This window comes from Nomascus leucogenys, chromosome 23 (assembly GCF_006542625.1).
Source record: "Nomascus leucogenys isolate Asia chromosome 23, Asia_NLE_v1, whole genome shotgun sequence".
In the NCBI taxonomy this organism is placed as follows: Eukaryota; Metazoa; Chordata; class Mammalia; order Primates; family Hylobatidae; genus Nomascus; species Nomascus leucogenys.
The window spans coordinates 395,249-417,238 of NC_044403.1; the positions used below are offsets into that span (position 1 = coordinate 395,249).

The 21,990-nt window shown below is 39.8% G+C and overlaps 1 protein-coding gene across 4 annotated transcripts in view; it reads right to left on the reverse strand.

Moving 5' to 3' along the window:
• The window catches only part of DENND5B (DENN domain containing 5B), a 208,391-nt gene that overhangs the window by 110,894 nt on the left and 75,507 nt on the right, over window positions 1-21,990 (reverse strand). The window contains exons 2-3 of one of the 4 annotated variants that reach the window (XM_030804465.1): window positions 4,747-4,812; window positions 588-697 (exon numbers count right to left, since the gene is read on the reverse strand). The exons of 1 other annotated variant lie outside the window; for it this stretch is intronic. In XM_030804465.1, the coding sequence (XP_030660325.1) occupies window positions 588-697; window positions 4,747-4,812 (176 nt within the window). Of the gene's footprint in view, window positions 1-587; window positions 698-1,777; window positions 1,832-4,746; window positions 4,813-21,990 lie in introns of those variants that run through there. 2 more of the 4 variants (XM_030804467.1, XM_030804466.1) reach the window with 2 other exon arrangements.

Here is a 21,990-nt window from a genome sequence, read left to right on the forward strand (position 1 = left end):
GTTTATCAAAGCTTCTACGTATTAATACAAATGCACAACACAGTTTAATAGTAGGAAACTAAAATGGGCTTTTAGGATCTACTGTATAAACTTATTAACTATGGAAACCCTGGGCAAGTGACTTGCTTCTCTGAGCTTCTGCTTCCAGATCTTTAAAATGAGGACAGTATCACATTTCTTTTTTTTTTTTTGAGACAGAGTCTTGCTCTGTTGCCCAGGCTGGAGTGCAGTGGCGTGATCACGGCTCACCGCAACCTCCGCCTCCTGGGTTCAAGTGATTCTCCTGCCTCAGCCTCCCGAGTAGCCGGGATTACAGGCATGTGCCACCACACCTGGCTAATTTTTGTATTTTTAGTAGAGACGGGGTTTCACTATGTTGCTTACGCTGGTCTTAAACTGACCTCAGGTGATCCGCCCGCCTCAGCCTCCCAAAGTGCTGGGATTACAGGTGCACCCGGCCTCACATTTCTTATAAAATCACTTAAAGAATAAATGGAATGAAATAAGGTAGACATTCAAAATACAGTCACTACCTTCATATTAATAAAGTAAACACAAGGATAAGGAGAAAATGGGGAAACACATACCATGTTCACCGCGTCTTGATCGAAAGGGCTCCATTCTAGATTCTGAGGATAGTGGGCAAGAACTTTGGATTTGAATGTTCTTCTCAAAGGACTCTGGTCAAAATTTTCACCTACAACAAATAATACATAGTTAATATCTAGAACTTCTCCAAAAGCATGTCATAGTTTTATATTTATTTTATAGACCTACTACTGACTGATAATGTTGAAATCTGATTCGATTTCTGCCTCTAACCATCTGAGTTGTAGAATCGCAATGGACAACTAAAAAAACTGTTAACAACAGGGCAGCATTTAAAACTTCAGAATCTGAATTTTAAAATCCTGCTACTCAACTGATACTAAAAATCAAAATACGGTAATATAATCATTGCTGTAACCTAATTATGGTCCATATTTCAGTGTGTGGTAATAATAAACTATATGAAAACATTTACTTCAGAAAAGAAAAGTCTTATGTCAAGCTAATCATATGTCTTATGATCCTAAAATTTTATACACACTTAGACCCCCATGCTACAGTGCTCAAAGGAGGCAATTTTGCTTGAGTTTCCACAAAAATCTCTGAGAAATGTGATTGCATATCCAGGTTCTTAAGTAACAAAATTAAAGAATTAGAAACATCACTGCTGAGTCACCCTGTTTAGTAGACAGAACACATTAAACATACTAACCTTTTAAAATAAATGAGCTATCCTAAGTTCAATTCATTATCTGGCAAAATTCTGGAAACATAAAAGTAGGCTACATTTTAATTACTAAGAAAATTCAGGCCAGGCACAGTAGCTCACGCCTGTAATCCTAGAACTTTGGGAGGCTGAGGTAGGAGGATTGTTTGAGCCCAGGAATTTGAAACCAGCCTCGGCAACATGGTGAGACCCTGTTTCTTTTCTTTCTTTTTTTTAAATAAATTTTTTAAAAAGTAAAAACTTGAAAATTCAATAATAGCTATCAGATTAGTTTTTTTAACGTCCTCAACCAGAGTAATTCCCTTAAGACCTATTATCCCTAAATGTATTAGTTTCATGAAATATTTTAAGGTAGAAGGACCTTAAATTCCCAATGGCAAAAATTTGGGATCAAGGAACTAGAAGACCTTGCAGCAATTTTATTGTGTTCTGTGTTTTCCTACTTTTAGAGTTCTAAGTAAGTGCAAAATACTAGCTGTTACAGCAAAAGATGTCACTTACCAGTATTTATACTATTAAAAATATCACAAAGCAATTTGATTTATGAGTTGTATTTGACTTCTAGTTAGACTCAGTTTCTATTTTGGGTAAAAATATGAAAAAAAAGAAACACCTTGGAATGCAAAACAGATCGCAGAAGGAAGAAAAAGTCACACTCAAAAATCTTGCTGGAGACAACAATATAAAATACATAGGAATTTTTTTGAACGAGGACACATAATTTAAATATATTTGCTGAGGCAACTAAACTACTATTTCTAATTGAAGTACTTGGCTAATCATCATTATTTTCTTTAGATTCCTCTGACTTATTTAGGCAAACATTTCATCTCTGTATTTTTCTACTCCATACTTGCATCTTCTAAGAGTTGAGAGCATTCATTTCTAGAAGAGAAATTGTCAAAGACATCCTTAAGGAGAGTTTATCAATTTTTGCACCAAGCTTCTAGAGTATGTAAGCATCAAAAAGTCAGCAGAGGAATGTGAAACTGTCCATGAGAGTCAATGTGGTTGAAGAACAGATTCAGGGCTCAGAATTGATTTCAGGAAGAGTCCATGATGTTTTTAAGCTGATGCCAGATTTTCCTATGAACACTAAGAAATTTTAAATCATTCACTTCTTCATTTAAAAAAAAGTTACTTGGCCAGAACGTGGCAGCTCATGCCTGTAATCCCAGCACTTTGGGAGGCTGAGGTGGGCAGATCACTTGAGGCCAGCAACATAGTGAAACCTCATCTCGAAAGAAAGGAAAGTAAGGGGGAGGGGGGAGGGGAGAGGGGAGGGGGAGAGGGAAGGAGAGGGGAGGGAACAGGGGATGGAAGGGGTGAGGGCAGGGGAGGGAAGGGGTGAGGGGAGGGGAGGGGAGGGGGAGGGGAGGGAAGGGGTGAGGGGAGGGGGAGGGGAGGAGGGGTGAGGGGAGGGGAGGGAAGGGAGAGGGGAGGGGAGGAGGGGGGAGGGGATGGGAGGGGAGGGGGGAAGGGAGGGGATGGGAGGGGGGAGGGGAGGGGATGGGAGGAGGGGGAGGGGAGGGGATGGGAGGAAAGGGGGAGGGGAAGAGGGTGGAGGGGGAGGGGGGAGGGGAGAAGAGGGAAGGAAGAGGAGAGGGGGGAGGGGAAGAGGGGGAGGGGAGGAGGGGAGGGGGAGGGGAGGGAGGGAGGAAGGGGGAGGGGAAGAGGGGGAGGGGGAGGGGGAGGGGAGAGAGGGAAGGAGAGGAGAGGGGGGGGGAGGGGGGAGGGGAGGAGGGGAGGGGGGAGGGGGAGGGGGGAGGGGAGGGGGGGGAGGGGAGGGGAGGGGGAGGGGAGGGGGAGGGGGAGGGGAGGGGGAGGGGAGGGGGGAGGGGAGGGAAGGGAAAGAGAGAGAGAGAGAGAGGAAAGAAAGGAAAAGAAAGATTGATTGATTTTTAAAAGTTACTTTCATTTCACTTTAGAGAAAAAACAAAATTCCTCCCAGTTATAAAGTCTAAGCTGCTGATTGTGTACTGACACAGCAACAGCGTACCTTCATGATAGATAGCCATCAAGAAACCCTCTCCTTCACCTACCCTCTAACACCAGAAATACTTGTTTTATTATCCATAAATGTAAATAAAATAAGAAACACTGCAGAAGCAGAAGAAACAAGACATAACCTACCATAAAACCCCTTGCAACACTTACCTTTTAATTCAGTCCTGCCTGTGTATAGTTAAAATAACATTATCTTCATTCATGTATCAAGTTATTAATGGGATAGGAGATAGAAAGGTCATGAAAGTGCCATTCTCAATATAATTGTTCTGTTAACTAAGGAACACTGCACCTTCTTGACACACAAAGAATCAACAAGAAGGAAACCACCTCCAGAAAGAAATAGTTTTACAAAAACAAAAAAAGCCATAAAACAGTAACAAATCTAACAAAAGAAAAGCAAAACCACCACCACCACCGCTTATTAGACTGCTTAAAAAAGGGATAACAGGAAAGATCATTGCTATATATACACAGCTGTCTTGGCAAATATGATTTGGAAGGATATTAGGGGAAGAACCAACTATTTAGAAATTCTGATATCACTGTTAAGAATTCAGAAATGGGCCGGGCACTGTGGCTCATGCCTGTAATCCTAGCACTTTGGGAGGCTGAGGCTGGTGGATCACTTGAGGTCAGGAGTTTGAGACCAGCCTGGCTAACGTGCTGAAATCCTGTTTCTACTAAAAATACAAAACTTAGCCAAGCATGGTAGCATGCATGTGTAATCCCAGCTACTCAGGAGGCTGAGGCAGGAGAATCAGTTGAACCCGGGAGATGGGGGTTGCATGAGCCAAGATCACACCACCGCACTCTAGCCTGGGTGACAGAGTGAGGTACCGTCTCAAAAAAAAGAATTTAGAAATGACTGGATGCAGCTATTCCTACTAGCACCGGCCAAAAGATGAGAATCTTGGTGATGACTTTTGGGGATGAGAGATGGGGGAACGACCTATATTTCTCATTTTAAACACATGTTTTACCTCTAAGAATTTACTGCTGGGGAAAAAAAACGGGAGAATAACCAAGTCTAAGAATTTGGATTCCCAGGAAATGAAAAATTACATAAGCATCCTGTACTTAAAATTTACCTTTTAAATATTATCTTGAAACAAACAAGGACTATAAATTTGTACGACTGCTACAACTACATATCAACTTAACTCCAAGAAATACTGCCAAATAACCTCCTACTAAATTGAAGCTGCAATTAATCCTTTCCTCCTAAGAAAGTAGGAAATATCTGCCAAGAGAGCTTAAAGACTACTGAATACGTGTTTTCAAGGCTTGAAGCAAATGAAGTCTTTATGAAAATTAAGATGCAGATGAGAGAAGAGAAACATAAAATAACATCTGTAAGTCTGACCAAGCAAAACTGAATAAAGAAACATTTATAATGGGCTTACGGTCAATTAAAGTGATGATTTATAACAGCCCATCCTTATTCTTAATTTTATTTTTACCTGAAGTCGTATTTGCAGCACCTTGGCTCTTGCCATGACGATCTGCTTCTAGCCATTGGTACAAAACTACATAATGTAACAGAAACAAAAAAGCTTTATGAACAAATAAACAAAAACAAAAAGCAAAAATGACTTTGAAGAATGGAAAATGAGAATAAATGATTAACCAAAAGCAATTAAACAGGAGACATTAACATCAGAATGTAGCTTAACACCAAAGGAATGTAGCTGATAAGGGATTAGTAATGAAAGCAAAGAGAATAGGTAATTTTAACAAAATAAGTGAAATGCTATTAAATATCTGTAACAGGTTTTGTATGGGAAATAGCACACATATTCTCTTCTTAATGCTTATTTATAGAGGAATATTAGGAGAAAGCTAATGCTTCTATAGTCAGATATTATACAAATTGAGTATCCCTTATCCAAAACGCTTAGAACCAAGAAGGGTTTTGGATTTCTGACTGTTTCAGATTTTGAAATATTTGCATTATATTTACAGGCTGAGCATCCTTAGAAAATCGGAATACTGGCACTCAAAAAGTTCAAATTTTGGAGCATTTTAGATCTCAGATTTTTGGATTAGGAATGCTCAACCTAAAAAGTATGACAGTAAGACTAAATGACCAACTTTAAAAATTAAAGAGCATCCCTAATTAGAAAATTAGAATACTGGCCTCAAAAAGTTTCAAATTTTGGAGTATTCTGGATCTCAGATTTTTGGATTAGGAACGCTCAACCTAAAAAGTATGACAGTAAGATTAAATGACCAACTTTAAAAATTACATCCTGGCTGGGCATGTTGGCTCACAACTGTAATCTCAGCACTTTGGGAGGCTGAGGCAGGTGGACTGCTTGAGGTCAGGAGTTCGAGACCATCCTGATCAACATGGTGAAACCTCATCTCTACTAAAAATACAAAAATTAGCTGGGCATGGTGGTGGGTGCCCATAATCCCAGCTACTCAGGAAGGCCAGGCAGGAAAATTACTTGAACCCAAGAGGCGGAAGTTGTAGTGATCTGAGATCGTGCCACTGTACTTCAGCCTGGGTGACAAAGTGAGACTGTCTCAAAAAAAAAAAAAAAAAATTACATCCCAACCACTGCATATTGAATAGAATGGCTTAAGTCCCAAAAGCTGACTATACCAAATATTGACAAGGATATGAAGTGACAGTAATTCTCATTCACTGCTGATGAGAATGCAAAATTGTACGGCCACTTTGGAAGAGAGTTTGGCAATTCCTTACAAGGTTCAACAGTCTTATCACATAACCCATAACTCCAGTCTTAATCATAAGACAAACATCAAATTCCAAGAGGAGCAACCTATAGTATATCTGATAAGTACTCATCAAAACCGTCAAGGACAACAAAAACAACGAAGGTCTGAGATTCTGTCATAGCCAAAAGGAGCCTAAGTAGACATGACAACTTGTGGGGATGGGATACCTCAACAGAAAAAAGACTGATATGGTTTGGCTGTGTCCTCACCCACATCTCATCTTGAATTGTGGTTCCCATAATCTCCACACATCGTGGGAGGGACCCAGTGAGAAGTAATTGAATCATGGGGGTGGTTCCCTCCATGCTGTTCTTGGGATAGTGAGTTCTCACAAAATCTGATGGTTTTATAAGGGGCTTTCCCCCACTTCACTCTGCACTTTTCCTTGCTGCTGCCATATGAAGAAGGATGTGTTTGCTTCCCCTTCCACCACAACTGTAAGTTTCCTGAGGCCTCCCCAGCCCTATGGAACTGTGAGTCAATTCAACCTCTTTCCTTTATAAATTGCCAAGTCTCGAGTATATCTTTATTAGCAGTATGAGAACAGACTAATACAAGAACATTAAGTAAAAACTAAAGAAATATAAATAGAGGCTGGGCGCAGTGGCTCATGCCTGTAATCCCAACACTTTGGGAGGCCGAGGCGGGCGGATGACCTGAGGTCAGGAGTTTGAGACCAGCCTGGCCAACATGGCAAAACCATGTCTCCACCAAAAATACAAAATTAACCAGGCATGGTGGTGGGTGCCTGTAGTCCCAGCTACTTGGGAGGCTGAGGCAGGAGAATCGCCTGAACCCGGGAGGCGGAGGTTGCAGTGCGCTGAGATCATGCCATTGCACTCTAGCCTGGGCAACAAGAGCAAAACTCCATCTCAAAAAAAAAAAAAAAAAAGAAATCTAAATAGAGTGTAGACTTCAGTTAGCAATAATGTATCAATATTTACTCATTAATTATAACTACTATAAGAGGGTAATGATAGGGGAAATTGTGTGGGGGGTGAGGCAAGTATATGGGAAGTCCATTCTCAATTTTTCTGTAAATATAAAAACAACTTTATTTTAGAAATTACATTCTAATGTTTAAGGTAAAAACACCAGCAATGTTATATCCAATCTTATAAGTAATCTACCTTTTATAAATCATGTTTATCAATGCAAACATAAGCTGAAATTTGCTATATACTGATATCCCATTTAATCAATAATATTCCTAAGCATAATTATAAAGTGTCAACTCTTGGAGGAAAGTTTACTACTGTAACGACACAGGCTATAACTTAGCAGCTTTGAAGAGTGTAAAAACTTCTGAATGTCTTTTATTGGTTACTCAGATGTCTACAACTTTCAGATATCTTTAAAGAGATGCCAGAGTCTTTCTTTTAAATAGTCAATAATGATAATGTAGGGTACCAATGGCCAAGACAGCTTGCTATCCACACCCCCAACGTTTGATGATCCAAGGACAGCAACAAATATTAAGCTTCTATACTGGGGGGCTACTTACCTACAGATACTGTGAGAACTGAATATCCCAAACAAGGTTTACAGAAACTTTTCATACTCTCCCCTCTACAAAAACAACAAAGGGCTGAGAAAGCTGCCTACAGAACTCCTGAACTGGAGTAATAAAGGAATCGATTTATTACAAATATCTAAGAGAACCCTGAAATCATCAAAGTGGTTACTTAGATCTCTGAGGAACAGCCAGGGCTGTGAACTGACATCCATGGTCATGGACAGATAGCTGAAAGACCTCTGAGCAAACATCCAAGTCCTTGGTTAAGAGTGCCCCAGAGGGCACAGAAGTCAGCACCCTCCTCCAGAGACACACTTCTGGGAGGCAAACAATTGTTACAAATGGGACTAGCATGAAAGAATTCAAGAAGTAGACCTCAATAATTAAATATATATTACAGGTATTTCTCTTCTCTTTAGTTTACAGGGATAACAGCTACTCATTAGAGGAGGAGAAAGGGGAATTATACCATGACACAAAAATCTCCCCATTAGGAAAAGCCAGCGTGAGCTTTACAACTGACAATGAAGGCTGGGTGCAGTGGCTCATGCCTGTAATCCTAGCACTTTGGGAGGTGGAGGTGGGCAGATCGCTTGAGTTCAGGAGTTTGAGACCAGCCTAGGCAACATGATAAAACCCTGTCTCTACAAAAAAATATAAAAATTAGCTGGGCGTGGTGGCAAGCGCTTGTGGTCCCAGCTACTCAGGAGGCTGAGGTGGGAGGATGGCTTGAACCCAGGAGGTGGAGGTTGCAGTGAGCTGTGATCCACTCCAGCCTGGGCAACAGGGCCAAACTCTGTGTCAAACAATTGGCACTGATAATCACTTCCACAAAATGAGATGCAAAGTAGGGAAACAAATCCATTAACTGGTCTAGCAATTTTGCCCAGCTCCTATCTTAAGCCTATATTTTCCCCTGATTAAGGCAGAAACTCTTGGCTATGTTCAGGTTATCACTAGGAATATTTACCAATAGTTCCAATTACTTCATATAGCCCTCATTTCCGGTTTTATCAAAGAGGTTTATCATGTTTGCTTTCATGTCTCATTGATAAAATCATAGTCTGTTTCTGACCAGAGACTTTCTCCAGAAAACAAAGCTAAGTCTCACACTATTTCCCTCTCTTCCTGTCCTGACAGGTAACCCCAGAAGCCTAGTTTTAAAGAAAATCATTAATAAAATGAGACATGAAAGCTATTCCAGGTCAATTTAACCAGTTATATAGAGAACTACACATAAGCAAAAATCATTTTAATAGATTTACATATTCAAATATTTCATCTTGCCTTTAGATTCCCAAAGTCCAATTAACTTCAGTTTAAATAATTCAGAGAATTTCCAGAGAAATAAGTGCATCTGATTCAAGACGCTATAATGTAAATCACCATTTATATAAAGTTTAGACTTTAAAGTCTACTTTATAGGACATATATTTAAAAAGATAACGTATAATTAAAAAAGAAGTACAACTAATTTTTTAACTTAACATACTAGAATGTACATGGGCAGCTCTGGAAATACTGAACTCCCAAAATTTCTCAATCTCCATAAAATACATGAAATATAGCACAAAAGTTCTGCTACTATGAATGTAGATGATGTTAGAATGCCAAGAACACATCTCTCTTCACCATAGGAACATGAGATCTGGCCTTCTGGTTGCTTCACGCTTCCTCTCAGTTGGCAGTGGAAATAGGGACCCCATCCCCAGCTGAAAGCTACTGGTAGAGATTTCTATAGCATGTTTGTGGGGTTGCAAATGAAGAGGAAATTTTGAGATTTATGAACCTTGGGGGCTATTTTTCAGCCTGATCATCACGGTTAAATATTTCTTCACTCACTCTCCTCCCTAAACCTTCCCACTAGGAGGGCCCCAGTAAGTTACCTCCTGCACTATCCACTTCCATCATAGCGTGTTTGTGACCAGAGACTTTCCGCAAAACAAAGCTAAGTCTCACACTATTTCCCTCTCTTCCTGCCCTGACAGATAACCCCAGGAGCCCAGAAGTTTTAAAGAAAATCTGCTTCTGGGTGGTGGTCAAACGACTAGTTCTTGCCAATGAAATGTGGGCAGCAATGTTGTCATTTCCGGGTCAAGGCACACAATTTATCTTTCCTCTGCCATCTATCAGCTAAATGCAAAGGAGGCCTTAAAAGATGGAAAGTTCCCAAAGTGGAGGAAAGTTGAGTCACTAAATGTCTCTGTGAAGTAGAGTGCCTCCCACCGTGGCCTACATTACACTAAACGTGAATGAGAAAAACTTTTATAGTCTCATACCACTGAAGTATTATGGGGTTGTTATTACAGCAGTTAGCTACTCATGTGTTTACTAGCCTGAGTTTTTATTTGTGTTAGTTTTGACCTTCTGACTATAATACTAACCCCTGACTATATCGTACCTTCTTTTGGTAATTCTCTACATTGCTTGTTACATGTTTAAATACACGAGTACAGTTCTCCAAGTATAGGACAGAATTTGCCTTTTTTTTTTTTTTTTTTTTTTGAGATAGAATCTTACTCTGTCACCCAGGCTAGAGTGCAATGTTGAGATCTTGGCTCACTGCAACCTCTGCCTCCTGGGTTCAAGCGATTCTCCTGCCTCTGCCTCCCAAGTAGCTGAGATTACAGATGTGCTACCATGCCCAGCTAATTTTTGTAGTTTTAGTAGAAATAGGGTTTCACTATTTTGGCCAGGCTGGTCTCAAACTCCTGACCTCAGGTGATCTGCCCACCTCAGCCTCCCAAGTGCTGGGATTACAGGCATGAGCTACCATGCCCAGGCCAGAATTTGCCCATTTTTAATGCATGTTCTCCACCTTTCACAGAAAAACCCATATATCCTACTAAGCTATTTATGAAGACCACAGGTTCTAGCCCATGACAAGCTTGTTATCCTTTCTAAACACACAACCCCCAAATCTAATCAGCAAACTTGAAGGTCTAGGGTGATGGTCATGAAAGGAATCAAACAAAAGAATCTTGGAGGGGTCTCTGCAAATTCATTGACTCAACTGAGGAATATTCAACAATACAGAAACTTAAATCCTGGTAATATTAAAGTTTATTTTAATTAATTAATTAATTAATTTTTTTTTGGAGACAGGGTCTCACTCTGTTGTTGCCCAGGCTGGAGTTCAGTGGCACGATCATGGCTTACTGTGGCCTGGACCTCCCAGGCTCAAGTGATCCTCCCACCTCAGCCTCCCATATGGCTGAGACTACAGGCATATACTCTCATGCCTGGCTAATTTTTAAAACATTTTTGTAGAGGCGGGGTTTCGCCACACTGCCCACGGTCTTGAACCCCTGGGCTCAGGTGATCTGCCTGCCTCAGCCTCCCAAAGTGCTGGAATTACAGGCATGAGCCACCTTGCCTAGCCTTAGTTCAGATTTTAGTAAGAGTACATCAACATCAATCCAGTAAGCTTTGAGTTTTTAAGAGATTCACAGTATCTTTCCTCTTGATTACATCAAAATTAAAGAGTCATATTGTATTTAGCTAACACTAAATATACTTTCTCTTTTTAATTTATTATTTATTTATTTTTTTAAAGGCCAGTCAAGTGAAGCAGTGGGAGTGGAGAAGGAACAAAGAAATCTGTAACTGATTGTAATGAATTAGTTATTAACACCACTGCACTCGGACCTGCTTAAATACGCTTGCAATTACTAAAATTTATTCACTGAAAACCAAAAGTTCACAATAAAGTTATTCTGTTTCAATCTCAACTGAGTGTACTGCAATCTGACTCTCTCATTAGCCACCCAAAGTTAGCACAGACCCCACAAGTAAAAGGGTATGCTCCCAAATAAGAGTGCCCTTATTTCAGACACCAGCCACACTTTGGAAGTCCCAGGCTACCTGCACTTCTAACAGGCTGGCTATAAATTTGAGTTTCCACAAGCCCCTCAGGTATGCTAAATTCACTAGAGCTTGCAGAACTCAGGAAAGTGATGTATTTACAATTACGGTTTTCTTACAAAGGACACAAATCAGAGGGAACAATCAAATGAAGAGATATACAGGGTAAGATCAAGGAGAGAATGCAGTTTCCATGCCTTCTTCTTGTGGAAAAAGGGCATGTCACCTACTTTCCCCTGCGCATACATCAATGTGTTCACCAACCAGGAAGTTCCACTAAATCTCAGTGTCCAGAGTTTTTACTGGCTTTACTACATATGCACGACTGATTAAATCATTGGCTACAAGACTAAGCTGAATCTCCAACTCCTTTCCCTCTCCAGGGGCCAGGTTGGTTCAGAGTCCCAACCACACAGCTGGTCCTTCCAGAGACAGCTCCTATCCTGAAGCTATCCAGAGGCCCATCATCAGTTACCTGATTAGCATAACATTCCCGTCGTCACTTCAGGAAATTCCAAGGGTTTGAGAAGTTCGGGAAACACAAAGACCAGACAAATTCCCTTTTTTTTTTTTTTTTTTTTTTTTTTTTTTTTTAGAGACAGGCTGCAGAGCAGTAGTGCAATCATAGCTCAGCAGCCTCAAACTCCTGCCTCAGCCTTCCTTGTAGCTAGGACTACAGGTGCACGCCACCATGCCCAGATGAGTTTTTATTTCTATTTTTCATGGAGACAGAAAAACAAAAATGTTTCTTGGCCTCAAACGATCCTGCCTGGGCCTCCCAAAGCACTGGCATTAAAATCATTTGCCACTGAACCTGGCCAAATTATTATACAATAGTTTTAGGCACCGTGCAGCTTACCACCAATCAAAGAACACAACAGCAGATTATTTACTTGCGAAAATAACCTTAGCAATGAATTCAAGATCTAGAGTTCTCTGATAATAAGGAATAAACAAAGTTTTTGATCCTAACCCATGTTTGTCATACTAATAATAAAATTTGAAGCAAGAAAAAAAATTTTAAAAAGTAATTTAAGTATTATAACTGCTATTATGAAACTCTAAGAGGAAAGAGTCCATAATTTTTAGATTAATAAATGTCATGTGCTTGCCAGTGTTAGTAAATAATTTTTATTATTCTGAAGAACATCTAAGTGATTTTCAAATAATAAATACATCCAAGAAAACAAGGTTCTGGTTCTGGCTGAATATGCTGGTCTAGTAGCCTAGTGCAAATCACAATGTCTTTAGCAAGGGTTTTCTCTTATATAAAACACATTATTTTATTACTAAATTAGAAACACATTATTAATTATTCTTAAGTATTTACCTTCTATGGAAATTATTTATCCAATGTATTTCTGGGAAAGCATATTATTATCCATGTCACATTTTATAAAACAAATCTTTCCCTGTTACTAAAGAACATATTTTTTGCCAAAAAGACACCAAGAGAGCCACGCTTTGCCTTCCGGAACAAAAGAAAGTAACTCAACATTAAAAAACTTATGGCTGACAAGTAACACTATGGAGCAACACTGCTAAGCTGATTCAAACAAACTTTCCTGCTGCATGACTTAAAGAAGCAGTCATTTGGTCAGAGGTAAAGTAGACCTTTCCCTCCATTTCCATTAACTACTTTTGCTGCCAATATATACTATCACCAAAAAAATTTTTAGAAGAAGTCAAAAACATAAGGAACTCAGTTAAGCTTACACAGGGATATCAGTAATTTACACAAAAATACCACTTTCTTCCTCCTACATTAGAAATCAACAAAGTTCTCTAAAAGAAATAGATACATTACAAGGTAGAGAAGAGGGTACATTTGTTCTACTAATGTAAAATATCACATTAGTCAATGCAGTCTATTAGTAAATAGACTATCCTGTTTCACGGTCTATGAAATTATCCTAACATGAGCAAACTGGGCTAAATATGTTAGAAACAAGACTCACTGGGAAAGAGAATCTTCCTGTAAGAATCAAACAGAAGTCTCATTATTCTAACAATTAACTGAAGTTGCTGGAAGCTTAAAATGGTTCAGTTGATGTGACTTGTGCTAAACAAAAAGTTATCTGAGTCTCTCTGCATTAGTGTGTGGCCTTTTATCTAAAGGCCTTCAAGGCCCTCCCCTACTATGTTTGGTGTTAGAAGATCCAGATTTTAAAATAGTATTGAGGTTCTGCACAGACTGAAAATCACACATCATATATATGAGGAGGGGAACAATGACCTATAAGATGACTAAGACCCTCCCAGTTCTATAAGAGACTGTTATTCTCAAAGCTACTACCTAACGTACTTTTTTGAAATAGAAAGAAAAAAGTCAAGTCATCTTTGGGGGAGGGGTGAGGTGGAGCCATTTTAACCACTTTTTGAAGTCTGCAAAATTAACATAAAACAAAGCAACCAAAAAGAAAAAAAGTGAGGTGAAGGGAGCAGAATCTTCCTCTTCTCCATGGGAAAAACAAAGTCTTCCTTCCTCCCTCCATCAGAAAAACATAAAAAGAAAATCCTCAAGATGATCCCCAGCCTTGAGTTTCAATTCATGACTTTTACTATCCACCAAGAATCTCCACTTGCTGTCTCAGACTCAGCAGCCTCAACATCAATGTTTACACAACTGAGCTCACATTTTTCCCCTCAAAGCTTTTCCTCCATTGACAGCGCCACAATTCATGTAGCCATCTAAGTATTATTATCCACTTACTCATCCCTAAAGAGGAGTTAATTTGGCCAAGTGTGGTGGCTCACACTTATAATCCCAACACTTTGGGAGGCTGAGGCATTCTAAGGGGAGAGACCCATAGTTTTGTATGCCTATAGGCCTAGCTACTTGGGAGGCTAAGGCAGGAGGACTGCTTGAGCCCAGGAGTTAGAGGTTACAGTGAGGTATGATTGTGCCACTGAATTGCAGAGCCAAGACTCTTTCTCAAAATAAATAAATAAATAAAAATTATTAAAAAAAAGTTTAGTTGTTTTAAGTGGCTTAATTTTGAGATGGTTTATTATGCAACAATAAATAACTGGAAAAAATAGTGAACAAAATATCCAAAAAAATCCTTGGTCTCACAGTTTACATTCTAAGAGGAGGGAGACAATAAGTACAATATATAGTATGTTGGAAGATGAAAGGTGCAATGGGAAGTTAAAAAAGAATAAAGTGCGGAAAGCCGGCAGTACACAGCACAAGTTGCAGTATTAAGTAGGATGATCAAGTTGGCCCTTATTGAGAAGGTGATGTTTGCGCAAACTTGAAGGAGACAGAATGAATCTTACCTCCTTGGGAAAATCAACGTGAACTAAGATACCAGTGTCACAAATTTAGTCCCTGCCAACTAAGTCCAGATTCCTTAGATGGCATTTGAGGACCACCCATGATCTAGCCGGACCTACTTTTCCAGCTTTCGTTTCTGAGGCTCCTCCACTTGAGCCATGCCAAACGACATGCAGTTCCCTTTTAAGTACGATATCCTATGGGTCCTTGCTAGACTTCGTGTGTCTGAAACATCTTTTCTTCTGTAATAATTTTCTATTGCCTCAAGTTATTATGACAAATTTAGCAGCTTAACACACCCACATTTATTATTTCACATTTTCCATGAGCCAGAAGTCTGGCACAGCATGGCTCAGCTGATTCCTTTACTCCAAGTCTGACAATACTGAAACCATCCTGTTGACAGGGATGCATTCCTTTCTGGAGGCTCTGAAGAAGAATCCACTTTCTTTTTTATTTATTTATTTTTTTGAGATGGAGTCTCCCTCTGTCACCCAGGCTGAAGTGCAATGGCACAATCTTACCTCACTGCAACCTCTGCCTCCGGGGTTCAAGCAATTCTCCTGCCTTAGCCTCCCCGGTAGCTGGGACTACAGGCGTCTGCCACCACACCCGGCTAAAGAATCCATTTTCAAGCACACTGGGGTTATTGGTGGAATTCAGTTCCTTGTGGTTGTAGAGCTAAGGTCCCCGTTTCCTTGCAAGCTGTCAGCCAGCTGCCCTTAGCACCTAAGATCTCTTTTTGGTCCTTGTATGTGGCACCCAACATCTCAAATCAAACCATCTTGTACTTAAAATCTAATTTCTTCTCTCTTCTGCAGCAGCTGAGATTTTCTGCTTTTAAGGACTCGTGATTATACTGGACACACCTGGATAATTCAAGCAACTCTCCCTATTTTAGGGTCAGCTAATTAGTCACCTTAATTAAATCTGTAAAATTCCTTAACAGCAGAACCTAGACGGCTCTTTAACTGAATACCCAGAAGACAATGTTTGGGAGTATTTAAAAAATTCTGCATACCACACCCCTCCTTCCATGTCTGCCTATTAGGCTCCTACACATCTTTAAGAATTCTACTCAGGGCTGGCTGTGGTGGCTCATGCCTGTAATCCTAACACTTTGGGAGGTCAAGGCAGGGGAAATCACTTGAGCCCAGGAGTTTGAGACCAGCCTGGCCAACACAGTGAGACCCCATCTTTGAAAAAAAAATTTTTTTTAAAAATTAGCCAGGCATGGTGGCATGCACCTGTAGTCCCAGCTACTCAGGAGGCTGAGGCAGGAGGATCTCTTGAGCCCTGAAGTTCGAGGCTGCAGTGAGCTGTGACTGCACCACTGTACTCCAGCCTGGGTGTCAGAGGGAGACCCTGTCTCAAAAACAACAAAGATTCTATTCAGAAGAGACCTCCTGGGGAAACCTTTCTTGACCTGTCCAGAAGACAGGAGTTTCTTCTGTAACACTACAAAATCTACAAATTAGAACAGGTTTTTATGGTCCAATATTTCAAAAATTCCATAGCTTAATTTTTAAATGAACCACTATTGTACAAACACTGTACTAAACAAATATTAGTTGATATGTTAAAATAAAAATTTTTCTCAACAGTAAGGTTCAAGATAAAGCATTTATCTTCCTTTCTTGGTTATCTTATAATACGTGAATATGATGTCTCTTTTTTTTATGGAGATAGCACTGTGAAGTTCTTGGAACTTTGTTCTCATAATTGCTATGGCATATTGTTGTCTGCTTACCGTATTACATTAACACTGTTAAATTCTATCTTCCCCTTTAGAAATTAAACTCTTCAACATATTATTCACCCTTACATCCTCAACACCTACTTAATATTGTGCCTGGCAATAAAAATGTTTGTTAAGTAAGTGGATAGATGAATAAAAATTGTACTCTTAGGTCTGAATTATATACTCCAAAATTTTTAAGACACTTATTTAAAATAGTGGTAGCTCTGAAAATGATTCATTTCAAAGCCTTTACTGTATATAAACTAAAATATAATTTAAGAAATAAAAACATCCCCTCCACTGCCTTTTTTTTTTTTTTTTTTTTGTGACGGAGTCTCGCTCTATTGCCTAGGTTGGAGTGCAGTGCTCGGCTCACTGCAATCTCTGCCTCCCAGGTTCCAGCGATTCTCCTGCCTCAGCCTCCTGAGTAGCTGGGATTACAGGCACGTGCCACCATGCCCAGCTAATTTTTGTATTTTTAGTAGAGACAGGGGTTCACCATGTTAATCAGGCTGGTCTTGAACTCCTGATCTTGTGATCTGCCCGCCTCGGCCTCCCAAAGTGTTGGGATTACAGCTGTGAGTCACCGCGCCAGCCTCCACTGCCCCTTTCTTTGACATTGGGTCTTGCTCTGTGACCTGGGTTGGTGTGTGGTGGTACAACTACGGTTCACTGTAGCTTGGACCTCATGGGCTTGTCAAGCGACCCTCCCACCTCAGCCTCCAGAGTAGCTGGGACTACACGCATACGCCACCACACTCCTGGCTAATTTTTTTTTTTTTTTTTTTTTTAAATTTTTAGTAGAGATAAGGTCTTGCTATGTTGCTCAGGCTGGTCTCAAACTCCTGGGCTCAAGGGATCCTCCCGCCCTGGCCTCTCAAAGTGCTCGGTTTAGAGGCATGAGCCACTGTACTCAGCCCATTTTCTTTAGAACATTTTATTCCTTTAATAATGTGTTGATTTGTAAATTAAAATTTGATACCTACCTTATTTCAAACACAGGGATATTACTATTGTACTGTATATCCATCATGGTGTCACATAATCAAAATTGTATTAACCTTTGCTTTGAATCCTAGATTTCATGGTTATCTTTTTTCCTTCGGCTTTGCACTGGTCAAACTCATTTCATTGTTTTAAGAAACTTTTTAAAAAGTAAATTTAATTTTTAGAATGGTTTTAGATTTACAGAGAAATAGGGAAAACAGTAAAGTTCCCATATACCCTAAAACCAGTTTCTCCTAATAGTAACATCTTACATTAGTACATTTATTAAAATTAACGACCAGTATTTGGTACATTATTGGCAAAAGTCTAAACTTCATCTAGATTTCCTGAGTTTTTACCTAAGATCCTCTTTGTGTTCAAGAATCTCATCCAAAACACCACACTACGTTTAGCAGTCAAGCCTCCCTAAGTTCCTCTTGGCTGTGACGGTTTCTCAGATTTTCCTTGTTCTAGGTGACCTTAATCGTTTTGAGTAGTATTGGTCAGGTATTTTGTAGAAGGTCCCTCAACTGGGATTTGTCTGATGTTTTCCTCATGATTACACTGAGTTTATAGGTTTGGGGAAGACCACACAGGTAAAGTGCCATTTTCATCACTTACTATCAATGGTTCACACTGTCAATATGACATCACGGTTGATGTTAACCTTGATCACTTGGCTAAGATAGTGTTTTTCGGCCGGGCGCGGTGGCTCACGCTTGTAATCCCAGCACTTTGGGAGGCCGAGGCGGGCGGATCACGAGGTCAGGAGATCGAGACCACGGTGAAACCCCGTCTCTACTAAAAATACAAAAAAAATTAGCCGGGCGTGGTGGCGGGCGCCTGTAGTCCCAGCTACTCGGAGAGGCTGAGGCAGGAGAATGGCGTGAACCCGGGAGGTGGAGCTTGCAGTGAGCCGAGATCGCGCCACTGCACTCCAGCCTGGGTGAAAGAGCAAGACTCCGTCTCAAAAAAAAAAAAAAAAAAAAAAAAAAAAAAAAAAAAAAAGATAGTGTTTTTCAGGCTTCTCCAGAGTAAAGTTCTTTTTTCTCTCCTTTTCTATATTGCAATCTTCAGATGGAAGTCACTCTACCCAACCCACATTTTAGGAATACAGATTTATACTTCACCTCTTGAGGGTAAAGTACGTATCTACCTCAATCATTCGGAATTCTTCTGTAAGGGAGATTTGTCTCTTCTCCCCCATTTACTAATTTATCTGACCATTTATTTACATCAGTATGGACTCATGCATATTTATTTTATATTTTGAGTCATGACAGACTTTTATTTTTCTGCTCAGTATGTTCCAGTTTTGGCCATTTACAACTCTTTTATTTGGCTCCTATGCCCATTTGATGCACCCCCATCTATGTGTTGTGTGGCTTCTTTGTTCTATTTTGGGTTTTTGAGCACTTCCTTAATTACCAGCAGTATAAGGCTCATATTTCTTGTCCCATTTCTAGAAATCGGCCATTTCTCCAAGGACCCCCTGCTCCTTTAATTGGAAAATGGTATTAGAAATGAAGATCTCTGGGGTGTCATTGCTTGTAAGCCCCTCAGATAACATTTTTTTTTTTTTTTTAAGAGACAGGGTCTCACTCTGTCACCCAAGCTGGAATGCAGTAGCACAATCATTTTTCATGGTAACCTTGAACTCCTGGGCTCAATCAATCCTCCTGTCTCAGCCTCCCAAGTAGCTAGGATTATAGGAATGTGCCACCACACCTGGCTAATCTTTTTTAAAATTTTTTGTAGAGAGAGGGTGTCACTGTGTTGCCCAAGCTGGTCTCAAACTCCTGAGCTCAAGCAATCCTCCCACTTCAGCCTCCCAAAGTGCTGTGATTACAGGTATGAGCCACTACACAAAGCCAGGATAACTTATTTTTACTTCTTACCTAAATATTTAGAAATAGGGGAAGGTTGTTAATACCAGTTTATAAATAAAATGTTTAAATCTTTTATAACAATAAGAGCAATAGGCTGTATCATATAGCTGAGGTTTGTAGTAGGCTATGCTACCTAGTTTTATATAAGTACACTCTATGATGTTTGCACAATAACAAAATCTCTTAATAGTGATTTTCTCAGAATGTATCCTCATCATTAGGCATATGAGAATAAACGAATAATTATGAACATGGGCTAGTTGAAAGAACACAGGAATACTACTGACTTTGTGTAAAGATTTTTACCTTGTTTGTACAAATTCTAGAATAATGGTTTTGTAGGACTATGAAGGTTATTTAACACAAATTTAAGGCTGGGCGCAGTGGCTCACGCCTGTAATCACAACACTGTGGGAGGCCAAGGTGGGTGGATCACTTGACATTAGGAGTTCGAGACCAGCCTGGCCAACATGGTAAAAACCCATCTCTACTAAAAATACAAAAAATTTGCCAGGCATGGTGGCGCATGCCTGCAATCCCAGCTACTCGGGAGGCTGGGGCAGGAGAATCACTTGAATCTGATTCAGGGAGGCAGAGGTTGCAGTGAGCTGAGACTGCACCACTGCACTCTGTCTGGGTGACAGAGTGAGACTCCATCTCAAAAAAAAAAAAAATTTAAGATTTGTGACACTGGGTGCAGTAGCTCACACCTGTAATCCCAACACTTTGGGAGGTTGAAGCAGAAGAATCACTTTGGACCAGCCTGGGCAACGTATCAAGACCTTTTTCTCTACAAAAAAAAATTGTTTTTAATTAGTCAGGCATGGTGGTGCACACCTGCAGTCCTAGCTACTCAAGAGACTGAGGTGATAGGATTACTTGAGCCCACGAGTTCAAGGCTGCAGTCAGCTATGATAGTGCCACTGTACTGCAGCCTGGGCAACAGAGTGAGATCCTGTCTCTAAAAAGAAAACAGAATATAAGACTTGCGATTATAAGCCGAGTGTGGTGGTGCATGTCTGCAGTCCAAGCTATTTGGGATGCTGAGGTGGCAGGATCACATGAGCCCATAAGTTCAAGGCTGCAGGGAGCTATGATTGTGCCACTGCACTTCATCTTGGGTGACAGAGTGAGACCCCATCTCTAACTACATACACATACATTTTTTAAAATTGCGATGATAATTATACTGAAATTATAAGTTTAAATTATCATTATTATTATTGTAACAGTATTTGATTCTTTCACAGTATGATACAGAAATAGATGAGAAATAACCAGGGAAACTACATTATTAATTTTGTGCTTCTGTAAGACCATTCCACATACTTATAGTTTTGCAGATATACTTACATGGTGGGTAAATTTTATTGCCATAAATGTTTATTAAGTTGTACTTCTGTGAGAGACTACAGTATGTCAATTCCTTTCAGGATGAGTTCTAAACAACTTCCCATTTTGTATGAATGAATGAACAAAAAAAGGAATGAACTTGAACTTTGTTCAATTATATACAATTAATCAGTAGAAAAATTGTTACATAGATATGCCTTTTGCACTAAGATTAAACTCATCTATTCACTAGCAACACAATATTACTGGTATAAATAGACTACTCAAAATTCTGTACTGCCAACCAACAAATATATTGAGTCTTGCTACAAGCTTAGCCAAGCATATTAGGAATACAGAAAATTTATCAGTAATGGTTCTTCACTCAGCATTTATAGAAGAAATTCTTGAAAACGCAAAAATTCAACTGTTAGAAACAATTATAGCATAATAAAGAGGCTTTAGAGCATATTTTAAAATAATTTAAATATATGCATTAAAAGCTACTCTTTCAGAAAAATGTGATTACACTTATCTTTCACATAGATGTATGGGTATGAAAACTAGGTTGCCCCTTGTTTACTGGGCTAAACTTGCTCCTTTAGATAATTACTAAAGTAAGTTATTTATTTATATTCATTTTCTCTAATGATGTACAGCATATTCTCTGTGTTAGTATATCTCGCATCTAAACAAATTAAGCATGGGTGGGCACGGTGGCTCGCATCTGTTATCTCAGCTCTTTAGAAGGCTAAGGTGGGCAGATCACTTGAGCCCACGAGTTTGAGACCAGCCTGGGCAACAGGGCAAAACCTTGTCTCCACAAAAAACACAAAAATTAGACAGGTGTGGTGGTGCGTGCCTGTAGTCCCAGACCAGACAGCTACTTGGGAGGTTGAGCTGCATCACCTGAGTCTGGGGATGGTGAGGCTGCAGTGAGCTGTGATCACGCCACTGCTCTCCAGCCTGGACAATAAGAGTGAGACCGTGTCTCAAAAAAAAAAAAAAAAAAAAAAGTTAACTCCAAGCCATGAAGAAACCTTGGCCCATTATTTATTTTTTCCATTTCTTCATCACATTTGAGCTTTCATCACTGATGATCGCAGTCATTTTTCCGTTCTTTGGTTGCAGAACAATATACGATTTATGTGCTCCTTCAAGACTGATATAATAACTGACTGCCATTAACACGTACTTTTTCAAGGGCTGACCATCTGATCTATATATTATTTAAGTTCTTTCCTTTGTCTCTTGGGCTGCTCAACTTTAATGCAATTTATTTTCCTGTCTGTAATTTTAAGACATTTCAGGCTGCGCCCTGTGGCTCACACCTTCTAATCTCAGCACTTT